Source organism: Hirundo rustica, chromosome 3 (assembly GCF_015227805.2).
Source record: "Hirundo rustica isolate bHirRus1 chromosome 3, bHirRus1.pri.v3, whole genome shotgun sequence".
NCBI lineage: Eukaryota > Metazoa > Chordata > Aves > Passeriformes > Hirundinidae > Hirundo > Hirundo rustica.
The window spans coordinates 60,775,673-60,789,798 of NC_053452.1; the positions used below are offsets into that span (position 1 = coordinate 60,775,673).

A 14,126-nucleotide genomic window follows, 5' to 3' on the forward strand; every position below is an offset into this window, starting at 1 on the left:
GACCTTGGAGATACTTAAAACTCAGCAAGCTCTTGAGCAACCTGCTCTAATTTGACCTGCTCTGAGCAGGTGTTTGGGCTAGCTGACCTCTGCATGTTCCTTCCAACCTAAGTTACTCTGACTTACCAAAACTTACTTGTGGAACTTGCACAATGTGTACCCAGGAAATGCTCTATTTGCCACCCACAAAGGGATCAGAAGTTTAAGTTGCAGAACTTACAGCGCCCCCCAAAAGCCTTCCATTCCAAATGCCACATTTCCTATGAGCTGGGCTTGGCTTCTTAGCATTTTTGGAGGAGTCTCTGGTGTGAAGCTTAGACTTTTCAAAAGGGGTTATCTCTCAAAGGTACTCCAAAAAACACCTATTTCTCTCAGCTTTCTGCAGCTCAGTTTTGTAAAGTAAAGGCACATGGAGGTATTACAGAACATTACTAAATTAGTTAAGTTTGTATCGAAGTTTTATTTATTAAAACTCCTTCATTTAAGGAATTCTCTTTGGTTTCATTACTACTATTTTGACTAAGCCAGTCATCATGATTTAAAAAAAGAGCCATCCTGCTCATTCATCCTGTTATGCTGAGTCAAATAAGAGGAAGGTAATTTAAGGCCTTTCACTCTCTTGTGCTTTGACTATATTCAAGTATACATGTTTAGTATTTCCCCCTTCCATTTTTTGCAAGCACATAAGGAGGAAGGTTCTTGCTTTCACTGAGCTGTTTGTGCAGTTTTGCTAAGGTTCTGGTGAAAAATACTGTGACAATTGTATGCATGGCTATTTCTAGATTGCATTAAAGCAGTCCTCTCAAATAGTGAAGTTCAAAAAAACCTCTTTCATATTTCTGTCTCCTTTTTTAATGGTGATTTACATACCCAAAAGAACAATATCTTCAATTTATCATGTAAGACTAAACAAGAAGTTGATGAATACTTGTCTGATACTGTAAGGGTTTTTCCCATATATAATAAGTGCAAATATGACAGGGGTGCATTGCTGTTCATACCAGTGTAATGAGATGCCAAGAAGCTGAAAAATACTGTGTTACTCAGTAACTAGCCTGTATTGATCATTGCTGATATAATCATAAATTGCTTTTCCTAAGATGATTTAAAACTAAATTGTTTCAGCTTATCCAAATGAACCAAAATTATATTTGTTCTGTAATAGCTCCCATGGGTATTTCAGACCAAAGTCTTCTAAGAGATTTCTCTGCTACTGGAGGGCAGGCTGTTGGAGATAAAATCATTGATCTTGAAGCTGCTGGTCAGGCCAAGTTAAAAGAAGGTGGCAGAGAAGAAGATGAAAGTCCACTCAAAACTCCACAATTAGAATTGACTAAGGATGGAAAGGTATGTCTGACTTTCACACCAAAATTATTTATTCATGTGATTTGTGTGTCCATGTGTGGTTATTTAGTGCCTGTCAGTTCTGAGTATCATGCAGAATACTATATTAAAATTTTAAAGGAAAATTGTCAAATGTTTTCTGTGTGTTTAATTTAATGTAAGTGTATGTAAGCAAAAGAGAATACAAACTTCTAAATGACACTGACCTGGAGTTTCTTTTATTGCTATAAATCTATTTTAAATGCTCAATAAGCTTGTATGAGTTCTTGAAAAAATGTTTCAAAGGTTAAATCATGTTTTATTCACTTCCTTAGTTTGTTTAGACTTGAATAAAAAGTTAATATACCATGGTTGTGTACACTCTACAGAGTTGGCTATATTATGATTGAGTTTAATTACCATAGGTAACAATTTTGTTTTAGTAGCCATTGCAGGATTAATTCATCCTTTAAAAACTTGTATGTTGCCTAAGGTATAGATTTCTGTGAAAAATTAAGTATTGTGATCTGTTCCTGTTGCAAATGTTTGCTTGTCTTGTTTGTTCGAGCTACTGGGGGAATAGGTCAAAAAATTTAATTTCTATTTTCTATGATTTGGTATAAAAATTTCCTCCCGAAGTGCCAGGTAAAATCTGCAGCTCTTTCTCACTTGGAGTTCATTTCTGTTTCAGCAATTCTCCAGAACTTAGTTTAACATTTAAAGAGTAATTTTGTCCTCAAACATTTTTGCAAGTTAGCTACCTATTTTATTCTTAGTGAGACTGCTTACTTTCTCTGTGCAGTTCATATGTTCCCACCGCATTCAAGTATAGGATGAGAACAAATACCACTTTTTTTTTTGTTTGCTGGCAAGTTGAAATAATTTTGAAAGAGATGAGAAAAAAGGCACACAGCTTCTTTATGGGAGAGAAATGGTAAAATAAATTACTATGTTTTGCCTTTGAACTTGGTAAAATGGTAATTCTCTCTTGTTTTCAAGGTATCTTTCAATATTTTAACCAAAACTGTGGTGGAGGGGAAGGCAGTATTTCAGGAAGTTGTTCCAGGAAGCTGTTCAGTACTGTTTTGTTACACATGCTTATTCTGTGAACAGCTTTTTTTTTTTTCCCCTAGTGCAGATGCTTCTTTTCTTTTCTGGTTCTCTTTAAGTCTTAGAGAAAATAGCTATAAACCCAAGAAATGCCAGCTTCTCTTTCGTGTACTGCACTGTCCTCTGACCTTTCTGCCAAAGCTTTGAATGTCTGTCTGCTTCCATCTGTTTTAACTATTGCAGTTCAAAAGTGCACAGTTCTTAACAGCCTGAGAACAAAACATTTGTAATGGGTTCCTTTCATAATCCACAGAAGTATACAAGTTGGCTGCTTGTAAAACACAGTGGAATTTTTATTTTTATTTCTATTGCATTACTAAAGCTATCCCTTCTTCTAAGTAGAAGTTTTCACTAACTAATAATTTCTCTTTTCTCCCCCTCTTCATGTGCCTTCAAACTTGTATTTTTGTTGTGCTTTCATTTTCCACTGTGCACAGAATTTTTTTCTTCAGCTCACTCATGTACACCCATCATCACTGCCCATCCATTCTGTGTCATCCCATCTCACAAACTTGTCACCTGTCCCCGAGATCGACATGCTTTCAGATATTTCAGAGGAAGATCCCTTTGAAGAGCCCCTCTTTACCATTCCAGACATTTCAGAGTGCAATTCCATGGAACAAACATCAGATCACAATAAAACCAGAACAGCATCACCAGTTAATACCTTTGAATCTGTGAGACCCCTAGCTAGTCGAGGCTCCCCTGCTGTTGAGGGAAGAATCCATACAAATGACTACAAAAGCACTGAGTTGTGCGTTTCATTCAGCTTCTTCAGATGCCTTTCTTTTAGTTTCCGTTCGCTGCTTGATGAGGATGGCTATATTACTTTTCCTAGCCTTCCTGATGTTTGCATTTCTTTCCTCCCACCTGGCCTTCAGCACTATATTCCTATTACCTCTCCTTCCTTCATCCCCTCTTTTCTCCTTGTCTTTGTCCTGCTTCTGTCTGCTTTCCAGTCTATTCCTTTTTCACTCACATTTTCCCTTCCTCTCGCTCTGTCTCTCTGCTACCTGGAGCCTAAGGTGACTTCCTTTAGTAGCTCTAATGGCAATGACCTGAATGACAAAGCAGAGGAAGAGGAGGTGTGTAATTTTGCTGCTTAAATGTTGACACTTGCCCGTGGCACTTATACTTGTTCTCACGAGGCTTGCTCAGTTTTGCACACTTCCTAGTTCAGAGGTGTGTCTGTGTACATGCCTGTAAATACATATATAAATACCCAAGTGCACATGTGTATATCTGTATCTTTTTAGCATTTCTCATTTGTGAAAAATTGCCATTGTGGGATTTTTAGTCAATAGATTGCTCATGGTTTTTTCTGCATAATTTCCTACAGCATGCATAATCTCATTGAATTCCACAGATACTGAGCTACAGGTGGACTTGCATTGTAGTTCAAAATGTTAACAAGCACATAAATCTGAATAATGAAATTGCTCTGTGTAACAATAGATATGTTACTTGATACTGTTTGCAAGTTCTATTTGCACTGTCAATTGGTTTTAAGATGCCTGTCTCCTGCATGCATTGACTGGAATGAACATCTCTGAAGTTCTGTTTAGATCTGAAAAATGAAATTCCTAAAAGCTGAATTCAGAAGACTGCAAATACTTTAAAATCAGAGTTTTGTTATTCCAGATTTCAGATGTTTCAGCTCTACAAGGGTGTGTGCAAAGCTGAGTCTGTCCCAGGCACTTTTTCTTTTTTTACATGCTTTGATTAATCTCTAGCAGCAGTTGAGACTGATTTAATTCATTAGCTGGGATTGCAGGTTATGCCAGAGTGTATCACTGAAGTCTGATCATTCTTTGGAATGCACTGCTAAAATGTACACAAGCCTCAGTCACACCAGTATGTTGCTCGGATCGTCTGGAGTGGCTGACAAACTGCCTCCTTTCCTTATGTCTGCTGCACATGTTACAGCAATACCACTAGAAAAAGGATCATCTGTTTTGATCCCCAAAGAAAATATTAAACCAATTATTATAGAATCACAATGGAGGAGGACCTCCATTGTGATTCTATAATATCCTGTTTCTTGTGTTTAATGTTAGATTTAAGAAAGTTTGCTAAACTGATGTACATATTAAAGACATGCTAAATATGACACAATGTCATTATAATATCAGTCTAAGTATAAAATAATGAAAAACATGACTTTAAGATTTTCCCAGTTTTTCTCTAGCCTAATTCAGTCAATAATTTGCAATGTAGTTACAGAAAATAGAACCCCAGATAAGTCAGAAACTAATAAAAATGTTATATTTACCACATCTTTCACACATGCAAAATGCAACAGTATGAGCAGTAAAAATCAATCTTCAAATTTACGGACTTGCACAGTGTTGACTTGTAAATGCATATTTTCCTAAGATTACCAGTTGATATTTGTACTTGTGGAAAGACAACTGGGAGGTGGTTCACTTTTTAAAGAATACTGCTCCTTAAAGCATTCAGAATACTTGGAGATGAGATATGAAGATTAGCTACAGAAAATTACCAACAGAATGAATTGCAGTTTAAGAATAAATACATTACTTAACAAGAGGTAGGTGTGTAAATAGTTCATCCCATGACAACAACGTTCCTAAAATTTAAGTTTGTTTCTATTCCTAAAATTTGCAAATATAGTGTTTAGGTGTTTGACTTGAACCCTAAACTCTTTTCCCAAAAGAACTCCTGGATAAGATTCCATTTTCCCATGAATTTGTTGCAGAATTTAAGTCGCTTACCATAGAAATTATGCATATCATTTTTCTTTGTTACTCATTCTCAAATTTTCACCTGGGAAACAAGAAAAAGTGCAGCAAGAAAGGGACACAGTGTGTAACTTCCATTTTTCATGCCACTTATGCCAAAAGTTACTTCAGCCATTCTACAACAATGTAGGTGCGAGAAGACCCAAGTCACTTAATTTCGACATCTGGGGCCGAAAAAGTAAAGGTCTGTAAAATCCAGCACACTTTGCAGCATTTACAAAGAGATGAAGCCTCTATGTTAGTCTGTAAGCCAATGTTAACACTTCCTTTTCTTGATGATTTGTCGTGCGCTCACGCAGGTGGAATATGAAGAGGAGGGAGCACAGCAGAAGGTGTTTGGTTGTTCTTTTACAATTGAACCTGGCTGTGGCTGCCTGCCTTGTTAAGACCCTACATTTTCTGTGGGTTTTGTCTGAACAGTGCCTTTTCACCTCACCATTTTATTTCCTTTATTTAACTGTCTGATTGTAAGGGTCTTTCTTTATTTACTTGCTGGTCCATTTTATGTTCTTTACGTTTTGTTTTGTTTTTGTTTTGTTTGTTTATGTGGCTCAATTTCACAGATCAGTTCCTTGAGAGTAGACGGGGAAAATATTTATGTCAGACATAGCAATTTAATGTTGGAGGTTTGTATGTAATATAAAAAGTACTCTCCATTCTCACGGGCTGCCAGGCTGCATGGAATGGGAGGTCACCTGCAGGCTGTTATGGACACAATGCATGAAGTGCATGGGGAAAACCAGCTTGGAAATGTTGCATGTTACCATTCTAGCTTCTGAGTTTAAAAAAAAAAAAAAAATGCAAAATACATACAACCAACCCTCAGCTTGAACACTGAATGTATATTTGTGTATTTTTGCTAAATGTTTTCAAGGTGGCAACTGGGAATAATAGCCCTATTTAGAGCAGACACATGGGTGCAATTCATAATCCTTTTTGTACATTGCACCTCAATGTTTGCATCTTCTGTTGAGTAGAGTTTCCATCTTTTGCCAGTTTAATCAGCCTTCCTCAAATATGTTAACTGAATAAACAGAGTTAGTAAGGGGCAAGCAGTAGAAGTATAGAAAACTAATTCTGCTTCTGACACTGTTTTAGGAACATTGAGAAATGATGCAAGGATCAGATATTCAAAGGAATGTTTGGATATCTTCTGAAATATATTTGCTTTATTTTTTCAAGTGGAAGTAGATTTTGCTTCTTGAAGGTTGGTTTGCATTGCAGATGAGCAACAGCAAAGAGCTTTGAATACGATGTTCGTGTGTAGTGCCTTGTCACTGAAGTAGAGATTTTTTTTAATAAGAAATTTCATACAGATTACTAATCTCAATTACTTTATCAGAAATGGTCTGTAGTTACTAGTATCATTTAACTTGTGGTTAATAACTTAAGCTAATAACCGAAGATGTTTTAAAAAATCCTACTGCTGTTTTTGTTTTATTCATCCAGATGGGGCTATAAATAATTCCCTTTGTCACAAAAACAGTTTTTTAAAAATCATTGGTTTTGTTCAGTAATAAGGAGATGTGTGGATCGCAATAACCCAACTAATGTTTTATGGCTTTTTGCAGCTTTTGATCACTATTGGAACTTTGCTTGTGTATAACTTACTGAAGCACTGAAAGTGTGCATTGCGTAACTGTGCTTTGATCAAGTCCAAGAAATGTGCCTTGTGTCAAGCCAAGACAGGTCTTAAAATAATGACGGGATTGTTAGGAGCTTCAGTTGTATAATAGAATGCCTTTGGCATAAGATTTTACTTCACTCAGGGAAGACAAACTTTAGGGAGACATATTTAGTGTCTCATTTGTTAGTCCAGGATGAAAAGTGATCCTGTGACAATACAAACCTACTGAGTTGCCAGAAGGAGAGAGGTTCAAATGTTCAAAATGCATGCAGGCTTAGCCACAAGTTTAGGAAATAGATGTGTAGCACCAAACCCTTACTGGGGCTGAACATGCAAGAGAAAAGAAATTAGAAATTAATGAGTTTGAGTTGTGGATTTTTCATGACTTAATGTGAAACATCTTTGCATAGTGATCTGTGACAATAAAAATCCTAACCTAAATGGTAGATTTCAGAACATTCTGCTAAAAAGTGTTTAAAATCCTTGTAAAAAATCCAGATTCTTTACCTACAGAATTATTTCTGATTACATTATTTTGACAAAACTTCCTTAATAATTGTCTGCATTGATAGTATTTCATTTCAATCTTCAGTCTTTTAGTTCTTTACTAAAAATGGATCAGAGACTTAAACTTGAATATAACCATAGAATACTACTGAAAAAGTATTTTTATTTTAGAGTGAGCATAAGCAACATGGGCTTTTCTTGAGACCTGCAATGCTGGAAGGAGGACAGATTGTGAAGGCAGGATGAAATCTGCTTTTCCCACCAAATCCCAGCCCATCCCTCCTTAACCTTACCTCTGCCCTGTAGCTGGTACAAAGTGAAAGAATACATCGCAGTTATTTGATCCAAGGTGGTGCTGTAGTTTGTCCTCAATAGTCATGACAAAATCTAATTTTGTATTCACACTGTGGTGTCCCCTTACGTACTGGTCTATGGAGGTGCAATTTAGCTAATTTTTTTTTGTACTGGCATGGACAAAAACTTGTCTGTCTGCTGTAAAGTTCTTAAAAGTAGAATTGGCAGGTAACAGGTTTAAAGTCTTCAAATCTGATTCTTCCAGTAAGTTTAAGCCTGCATGGGAGGTACAATGAATGGTCCCTCTAAAGCGAAGCAGGTGTTAGCTGCTTGTATATTTGGCTGTGAAGCATTATGTTCACAGATATAAGTATTTTTCATGGAGCTTGTAATATCAAGAAATTTTTATGCTCCTTGGGTTGAGCTATTCTTTCTTACAGCTACCTTCAGTTATGTTAGCTGTGCAATATCCTGAAACATTTGCTTCTGTGCTTATAAATTTTAGGTGAAAGCAAACAACTTCTGGAAATTATTTTTGTTTCAATGGGCTAGTAGTGTCATGTTTTGGATGAAAGCAGCTCTTTGCTAAATGACCATGTACAACATTATTTTCCTTTGCTTTAAAATATGGAAGAAACAGTGAATGAGTAAGACCTTCACTGCAAAAACAAAACCAGAAAATCTTCGTCCCTTGTAGCCTTTAACATTTTTATTTTGAGACACTACAAAGAAGGTCACCATTTCAGACACAAGGCACTTTTCTTGGTTTGGTTGCTTTTTTCCTTTTTTATTTTTTTTTTTTCTTTTTTTTCTTTTTTTTTTTCCAGTTAAGTTTGCTTTTGTTGTCGTGTTTTGTCTACTTTGTTTTATGTTGTGGGTTGCTAGGACCTGGATAAGACCCAGGACGACTTACTGAAACACCAGGCTAGCATTAGTGAGCTCAAGCGCAATTTCATGGAATCCACACCTGAACCACGCCCAAATGAGTGGGAAAAGCGGCGTATCACACCTCTGTCCCTACAGACACAAGGGGTATGTCACTGCACACACCTGTCTGCATGCCTTTCCATACAACCCTCTATGTCATACAGCAAATGCAGTTTGTCCTTCAGGTTAACACTTTATTTGTCTGATATAATATCTGTTTATACTAAGTATCCATTAACTTTTTTACCATTACTATTGGACCTGGCTTTAAATAGTGGTGGAATTTTATTCTTCTACATGAGCAACTGAATTAGAAGAGAACAGAAGTCATGGCAGCATTTTCCTGTACGTTAAAGATATCTTAATTTTCACTCTGATTTACACAGATTGATAATTTTTCAGTGACAATAGAACTTTTCCTTCCTTTTCTATATCTTTATCTCTTCATAGACAGCTTGTGCATAAATACACACGCAGTCTGTGTTTTGTTTCAGAAGGACTTTGTGATCAGTTAATTTACAGTGTTGACTTCAGGACACGTTTAATGTGGTTGTTAAAATTTAAGTTGTTAATCTTTAAAAGTCTGTAAAATGAATTTGTCTACTTCTCTTTACCTCTTCTTTCTGACTGAACCATGAAACAGCTGTATGGAATACAGTTTTCTACAAATATCACTCTCAATGCCTGTAGCAAGAAAACCTACCCAAATTTCTCATGCTGTTGTGAAACTTGTAGTTCTCTTGGGTTATTAGCTGTTTCTTTCTTACAGTAGATGAGTAAATCAGTCTTTTAAAGCAATCAGTTTGTTGTGTTGTTGTCGTTACCTATCACCATGGTTCCCACCCTTCCTTCCTTAAATGTATTGTTGTCCTATCCCCTTAAATTCTTCAGCCCTCTTTTAGTCCACATAAAGGTGAGCTTTCAATTAAGCAGGCCTGATGCTACAAAATTATTTTTGATAATCTTTTTTCATTAAGATATGTAAGCGATCTGAACTGTGAGTATGTGCATACAGAGAACAGAGCAACTAACTATGCAACACTACTTCATTTTGTTAATTTGTGGTTACTGCCAAGAAAATCCTCAGATTTCTGAGTAGGACCTTAGTATTTCTATGTACAGTGGTACATGCACAGGTACAAATGTTGGTCATATTTTCAAACATTCATGACACAGTGATTCATTTAATAGCTATAAATATATTTTTGGTTGAAAGAGGCATTTATGTAAAAGTGTGACTTAATTTTTATTATGTGGTTTTGTGTATTTTCTGTGTTGATTTCTTTCTCTTGAAGTTAAGGTCCCTGCAAGTTATTTTATATCTGGTGGTTTGGTTTGGGTTTTTTTGCTCATTTAGTATGTTCTGTCACTTCCAGATGATTTGGTTTTATGTTTATATTTATATATAGTGTATGTCTGTCTCATTGCTTGTTGATTTACACTGGTTTTATAAAATGAAAACCAAATAGAAAAAAGGAGACCACATTTTCCAAGTGAAAACACTGCCTGGGAAGGAGAAACAATGGATTGCAATGCCATGGATTACAGGAGCAAAACCAGAGGAAACCAATAAGGTGGCTGGCCTGAAACCTGCTGCTTTTTCGCTGTATCTGCTTTGGGCTAGCTTGGTGGCTTGGGCACTTCTTCCTTTTTTTTTTTCTTTTCCTTCATGGAAATAACTTTTTAAAGGCTATACTCAAAGGAGAACATTGAGTTGTAGACCAGGATCTCTGTGTGTATATGTGTATAGATACACATATATATGAATGCCAGCGATGTTTTGCTTAAACATCAACATAACCATGAAGTTCTGAGTGGTCACTGAAAAGAAAACCATTTTTTCACTGGAAAAATTACTGTATTTGATGTGACTAGGAGAACAGCAAAATGTATTTTCATCCTAAGGAAATAATTGCTTGCCGTTATTTGACACTTCACACAAGAACTTTTGATTTGTGTGTGCACTGTGTAATCATTATTCACATCAATAATGCTGTGTAAGCAGCTTCATTTCAAAAGCATTTCTGTTCTGAATACCTCTGCACTTCTGTACCTCTTTTTTCATTAAGGAAAAGAGGGAGGTTATGTCCCTGATAACATCTGTGCAATGAAAAGCACTCTAACCAGTGGGACTAGCAGCAGTGTGATAGTGATGATGACTTATTGATGAAGATATTGATGAAGATGCAATTGTGATGTTGCTTTTTTACATCACTTTTGGTCTATTAAGTTAATGTGGAGCTGGCAGTCCTATTTCATATATAACATATAAATATGACGTTTTGGGAACTGTGTTTCCAACCTGAGTTATTTGTTGATGGATACCTGTTGATCCTTGCCTGTCCTTTAGGACAGGTGAATAACAGATGAGAATAAAGCAGGGATACCACTGCTATTATTCTTTTTCTTCTTTTGCTTCAGCAAAAATGCTTATAAATAATCTTCTGTGTCCTAGAAATGTTATTTTGGGTACATCTCATTTGTGTCACTGTACTTCTAGATCCACCATACTCCTGCAAGTGCACAGCATCTGTGACTTAATTAAGCAGAAACTGACACATTGATATATATGTTGCAAATAGGGGAAATATTTCTATTTTACGAACACCCACAATATTTTTTTTTCTTTAACCCATCCCCCACAGCTTGTAAACAGTTTTTCATGTTCGAGTGCATCATTGTGTACCAAAAGAATTTGCCAGGAATTTACACATAGGTTGATACAATATTGATGAATTCTGTCTGTACATTTAATCCTTTTTTACTAAATGCTCCAGGCAACAGGGGTTACATTATCAAACTAATTGTGTGACTGGGATTTTTGTTTTAAAAGACTGGAAGACCCAAAAATTTGAAGGTGGGAAAATGCTAAAAGATGGGTGGTATGTCCTTGCCTTTAATTTTATATTTATATATATATATAAGGGGGAGCAGGGATAGAGAGATATGTACACAGTGTGACCACCTGCCACATAAAGTTTTTTTTTTTAACTGCTTTGAGCAAACAGAAAACAAGGTACCAGAGTACTGTGAAAGGAGGATCATGAATATTTCTGCCTTTGTAATCTGTTAATAGATGAATGTTTCTTGGGTGGAGCAATCTAGGGAAAGAAAGTAGTGGTAAGGAACACATTGCCCTAATGGATATTCAGTGTTGCGTGAAGGCAGATTTAATAACTTGCATTCCTGTTAACTCTTCTTAGCCACCATAGAAATAAACTTTGAATTTTAGTGTAAGGGGAAAAAAAACCCAAAAACCAAACAAGTTAGGGGTTCTTTTTCTTTTTCCTTCCCTGTTCTTCTGCATGCCATATGCGTTGTTGTGCCTGTACACAGTAGTTGTAGTAGCGTGGTGTAACCTCTGTCAGTTCACGCCCTGCATCACCGCTCACACGGTGAGTCCCCACGGCTGCAGTCGTGTGCATGGCACCACGGCTTTCCTCTGGCACCTGCTTCTGGCATGATTCTCTGTAGTGCCCCTCGGGAAAGCTGAAATGTGTCTCATGGAATGTTGTCGACGTGTGTGTTATGTCCGTGTTATGTATTTGTACATGGTTGGCTTTTTATTTTAACCGCTTTTACGTCTAACTTCTTACCAGAGCTTGTGCAACGAAATCTGGAATAAAGGATTGTAGCCTTTTCAGAGGCTTGTACCCATGTGAACTTTTCAGAGTTTGCTTAACCATGCAGACTTATAGCCCTACAGAAAGTGGAAAATACAAATCTGTATGGTTAAGCAAACTTTGAAAGTTATGTATATAACTTATGCTTTAAAGCAATATGTCACCTTTTGTGTATGTTTGAAAAAATACAAGTTTTCCTGCTAAGAATGGGAAAGGCTTTTTGAAAATAGATTCTTTAATTGACATGACTTTACTTAGGATGTTTAAGTATTTTAAATATATATATATAAATATTACATTTAGTATAAAAAAGTAAGAAATATTTTAACATTTCAGCACTGTGGGCATGTATTCTAAGCAAATATATCTGACAGCCCTAGAGCTCTGATCCAGCTGGGATTTAGAAGGTGTCAAAAATAGATTTTTAAAAGGGAAAAAAAAAAAAAAAAGGCAGTAAATACGGGGTTACCAGCGAGGTAAACTGTGCTGTTTGGGATGTCCGTGTAATGTCGCTGTGTAAATGTCCATGCGTTCCGTTCCCACGGTGCGTTGTGCGTGCTGCGGGCGCAGCCCCGGCGCACGGCTCCGCTGTGTCCCCCCTGTCCGTGCCCCCCGCTCCTGCCGAGCCGTTGCCTTTGTCGCGTCTCTCTCTCGCCAAACCTCTCCCGTTGTAGGTGGCTGCCGCTCCGTCCGCCGCTGTCTAATTCTTTCCTTTCCCTTCTCTGACCCGTCTAGAGCCTGGAAGAGGAGATAACCTCCATTTTGTTTAGTAAGGAGCGCTTCGGCGCCGGCACCAGCGGGCCCTTCGCCGCCGCCAGCCCGGGGCCAGCAGAGGGCGCTGCGGGGGAGCAGACGGCCGCGCCGGGGCCCCAGGTGCTGCTCGGGCGCGGGGCCGGGGCCCGCCGGGGATGGGACGGATCCCGCCGGGACAGGGACACGGACAGGGACAGGGACACGGACGGGTCCGGGCTGCTCCCGTACGTCCCGGCCTGCCTTAGAGCGGCGTGCCTGCCTCAGAGCTTAACTCTGCATCTGCAGCACGCCAGAAACAGGGAGGAATCAGTGCTTGGCTAAGCTTACGCTCCGTAGGTGCTGCGCTAGGTAAACAGCAATAAAAACTAGGATTAAGTCACAGATGGTGTGTTGATTTTTGTATTCTTTTCGTCTGAGCTCTTAATTTTGCTGCAGATTGTTCGCTAAAAGTATGTTCGATTAAAAAAACCTGACAGCCTAATACATCATTTGCTGCGGGCTTTCAGATAACCATCATTATTTTGTTATGGAACAAATACTAATATAGGTGCTTTATCATCATCCTTTTGGCTTCAAACTGAATTCTTATAGGATCTTCTTGGTAATCATGTATTGCTATTCTGACAACATACTACCCTAAGCAGTCTTCCTCTCATTATCTCTTAAGTTGCATAAAGTAGCAAACCAAAGACACAACTAATAAAACCCTGCGATAATGCCTTTTTTGCTATTTTTTAAAATTATGGCTAACTGGTAGTAGAGCATTATTTTTTCTGTTTACTTTTGTTTAATATTATTTATTCTTAATTCCTGATTTAACTGAGAGAAATAACTGCATCAGTAACATCACTGGCTAGTACATTCATGCTGTTTATTTTCATGCTTTCATAATTCAATTCTTACACCAGTAATAATTTCCATAATTCTTACCTACTTTTGATCGAATATGTCGATGAAGTGTAAGGCAACTAGCACCTTGCAATGAATATGTAGCATCTCTCTAGTCTCACGTGTATACATTCTTAAAAGCTTGCTTGGAGGATGTTGCACTGTTAAAAAGGGTTATGCATTGATTTTTGTCCTCTGATTGCTTTTTATTTCACAGAGACCTGCTTCCAGAGCAGAAGGGCCTTGTACTGGAGTCAGCGATGCTGATAAGGTTCTGCAGATTTTTCCATGGCTAAATTTGGTTCTAACTCT

The 14,126-nt window shown here is 37.5% G+C and overlaps 1 protein-coding gene across 15 annotated transcripts in view; it reads left to right on the plus strand.

Annotated features, from left to right (window-relative positions):
• EPB41L2 (erythrocyte membrane protein band 4.1 like 2) overlaps window positions 1-14,126 on the plus strand; it is a 109,095-nt gene that overhangs the window by 81,416 nt on the left and 13,553 nt on the right. For 4 of the 15 annotated variants that reach the window (XM_040060419.1, XM_040060431.1, XM_040060421.2 and 1 more), the window contains exons 13-18: window positions 1,166-1,347; window positions 5,759-5,821; window positions 8,509-8,655; window positions 10,020-10,124; window positions 12,909-13,046; window positions 14,032-14,085. In XM_040060419.1, the coding sequence (XP_039916353.1) occupies window positions 1,166-1,347; window positions 5,759-5,821; window positions 8,509-8,655; window positions 10,020-10,124; window positions 12,909-13,046; window positions 14,032-14,085 (689 nt within the window). Of the gene's footprint in view, window positions 1-1,165; window positions 1,348-2,870; window positions 4,350-5,494; window positions 5,528-5,758; window positions 5,822-8,508; window positions 8,656-10,019; window positions 10,125-12,908; window positions 13,047-14,031; window positions 14,086-14,126 lie in introns of those variants that run through there. The other 11 variants (XM_040060422.1, XM_040060432.1, XM_040060423.1 and 8 more) reach the window with 8 other exon arrangements.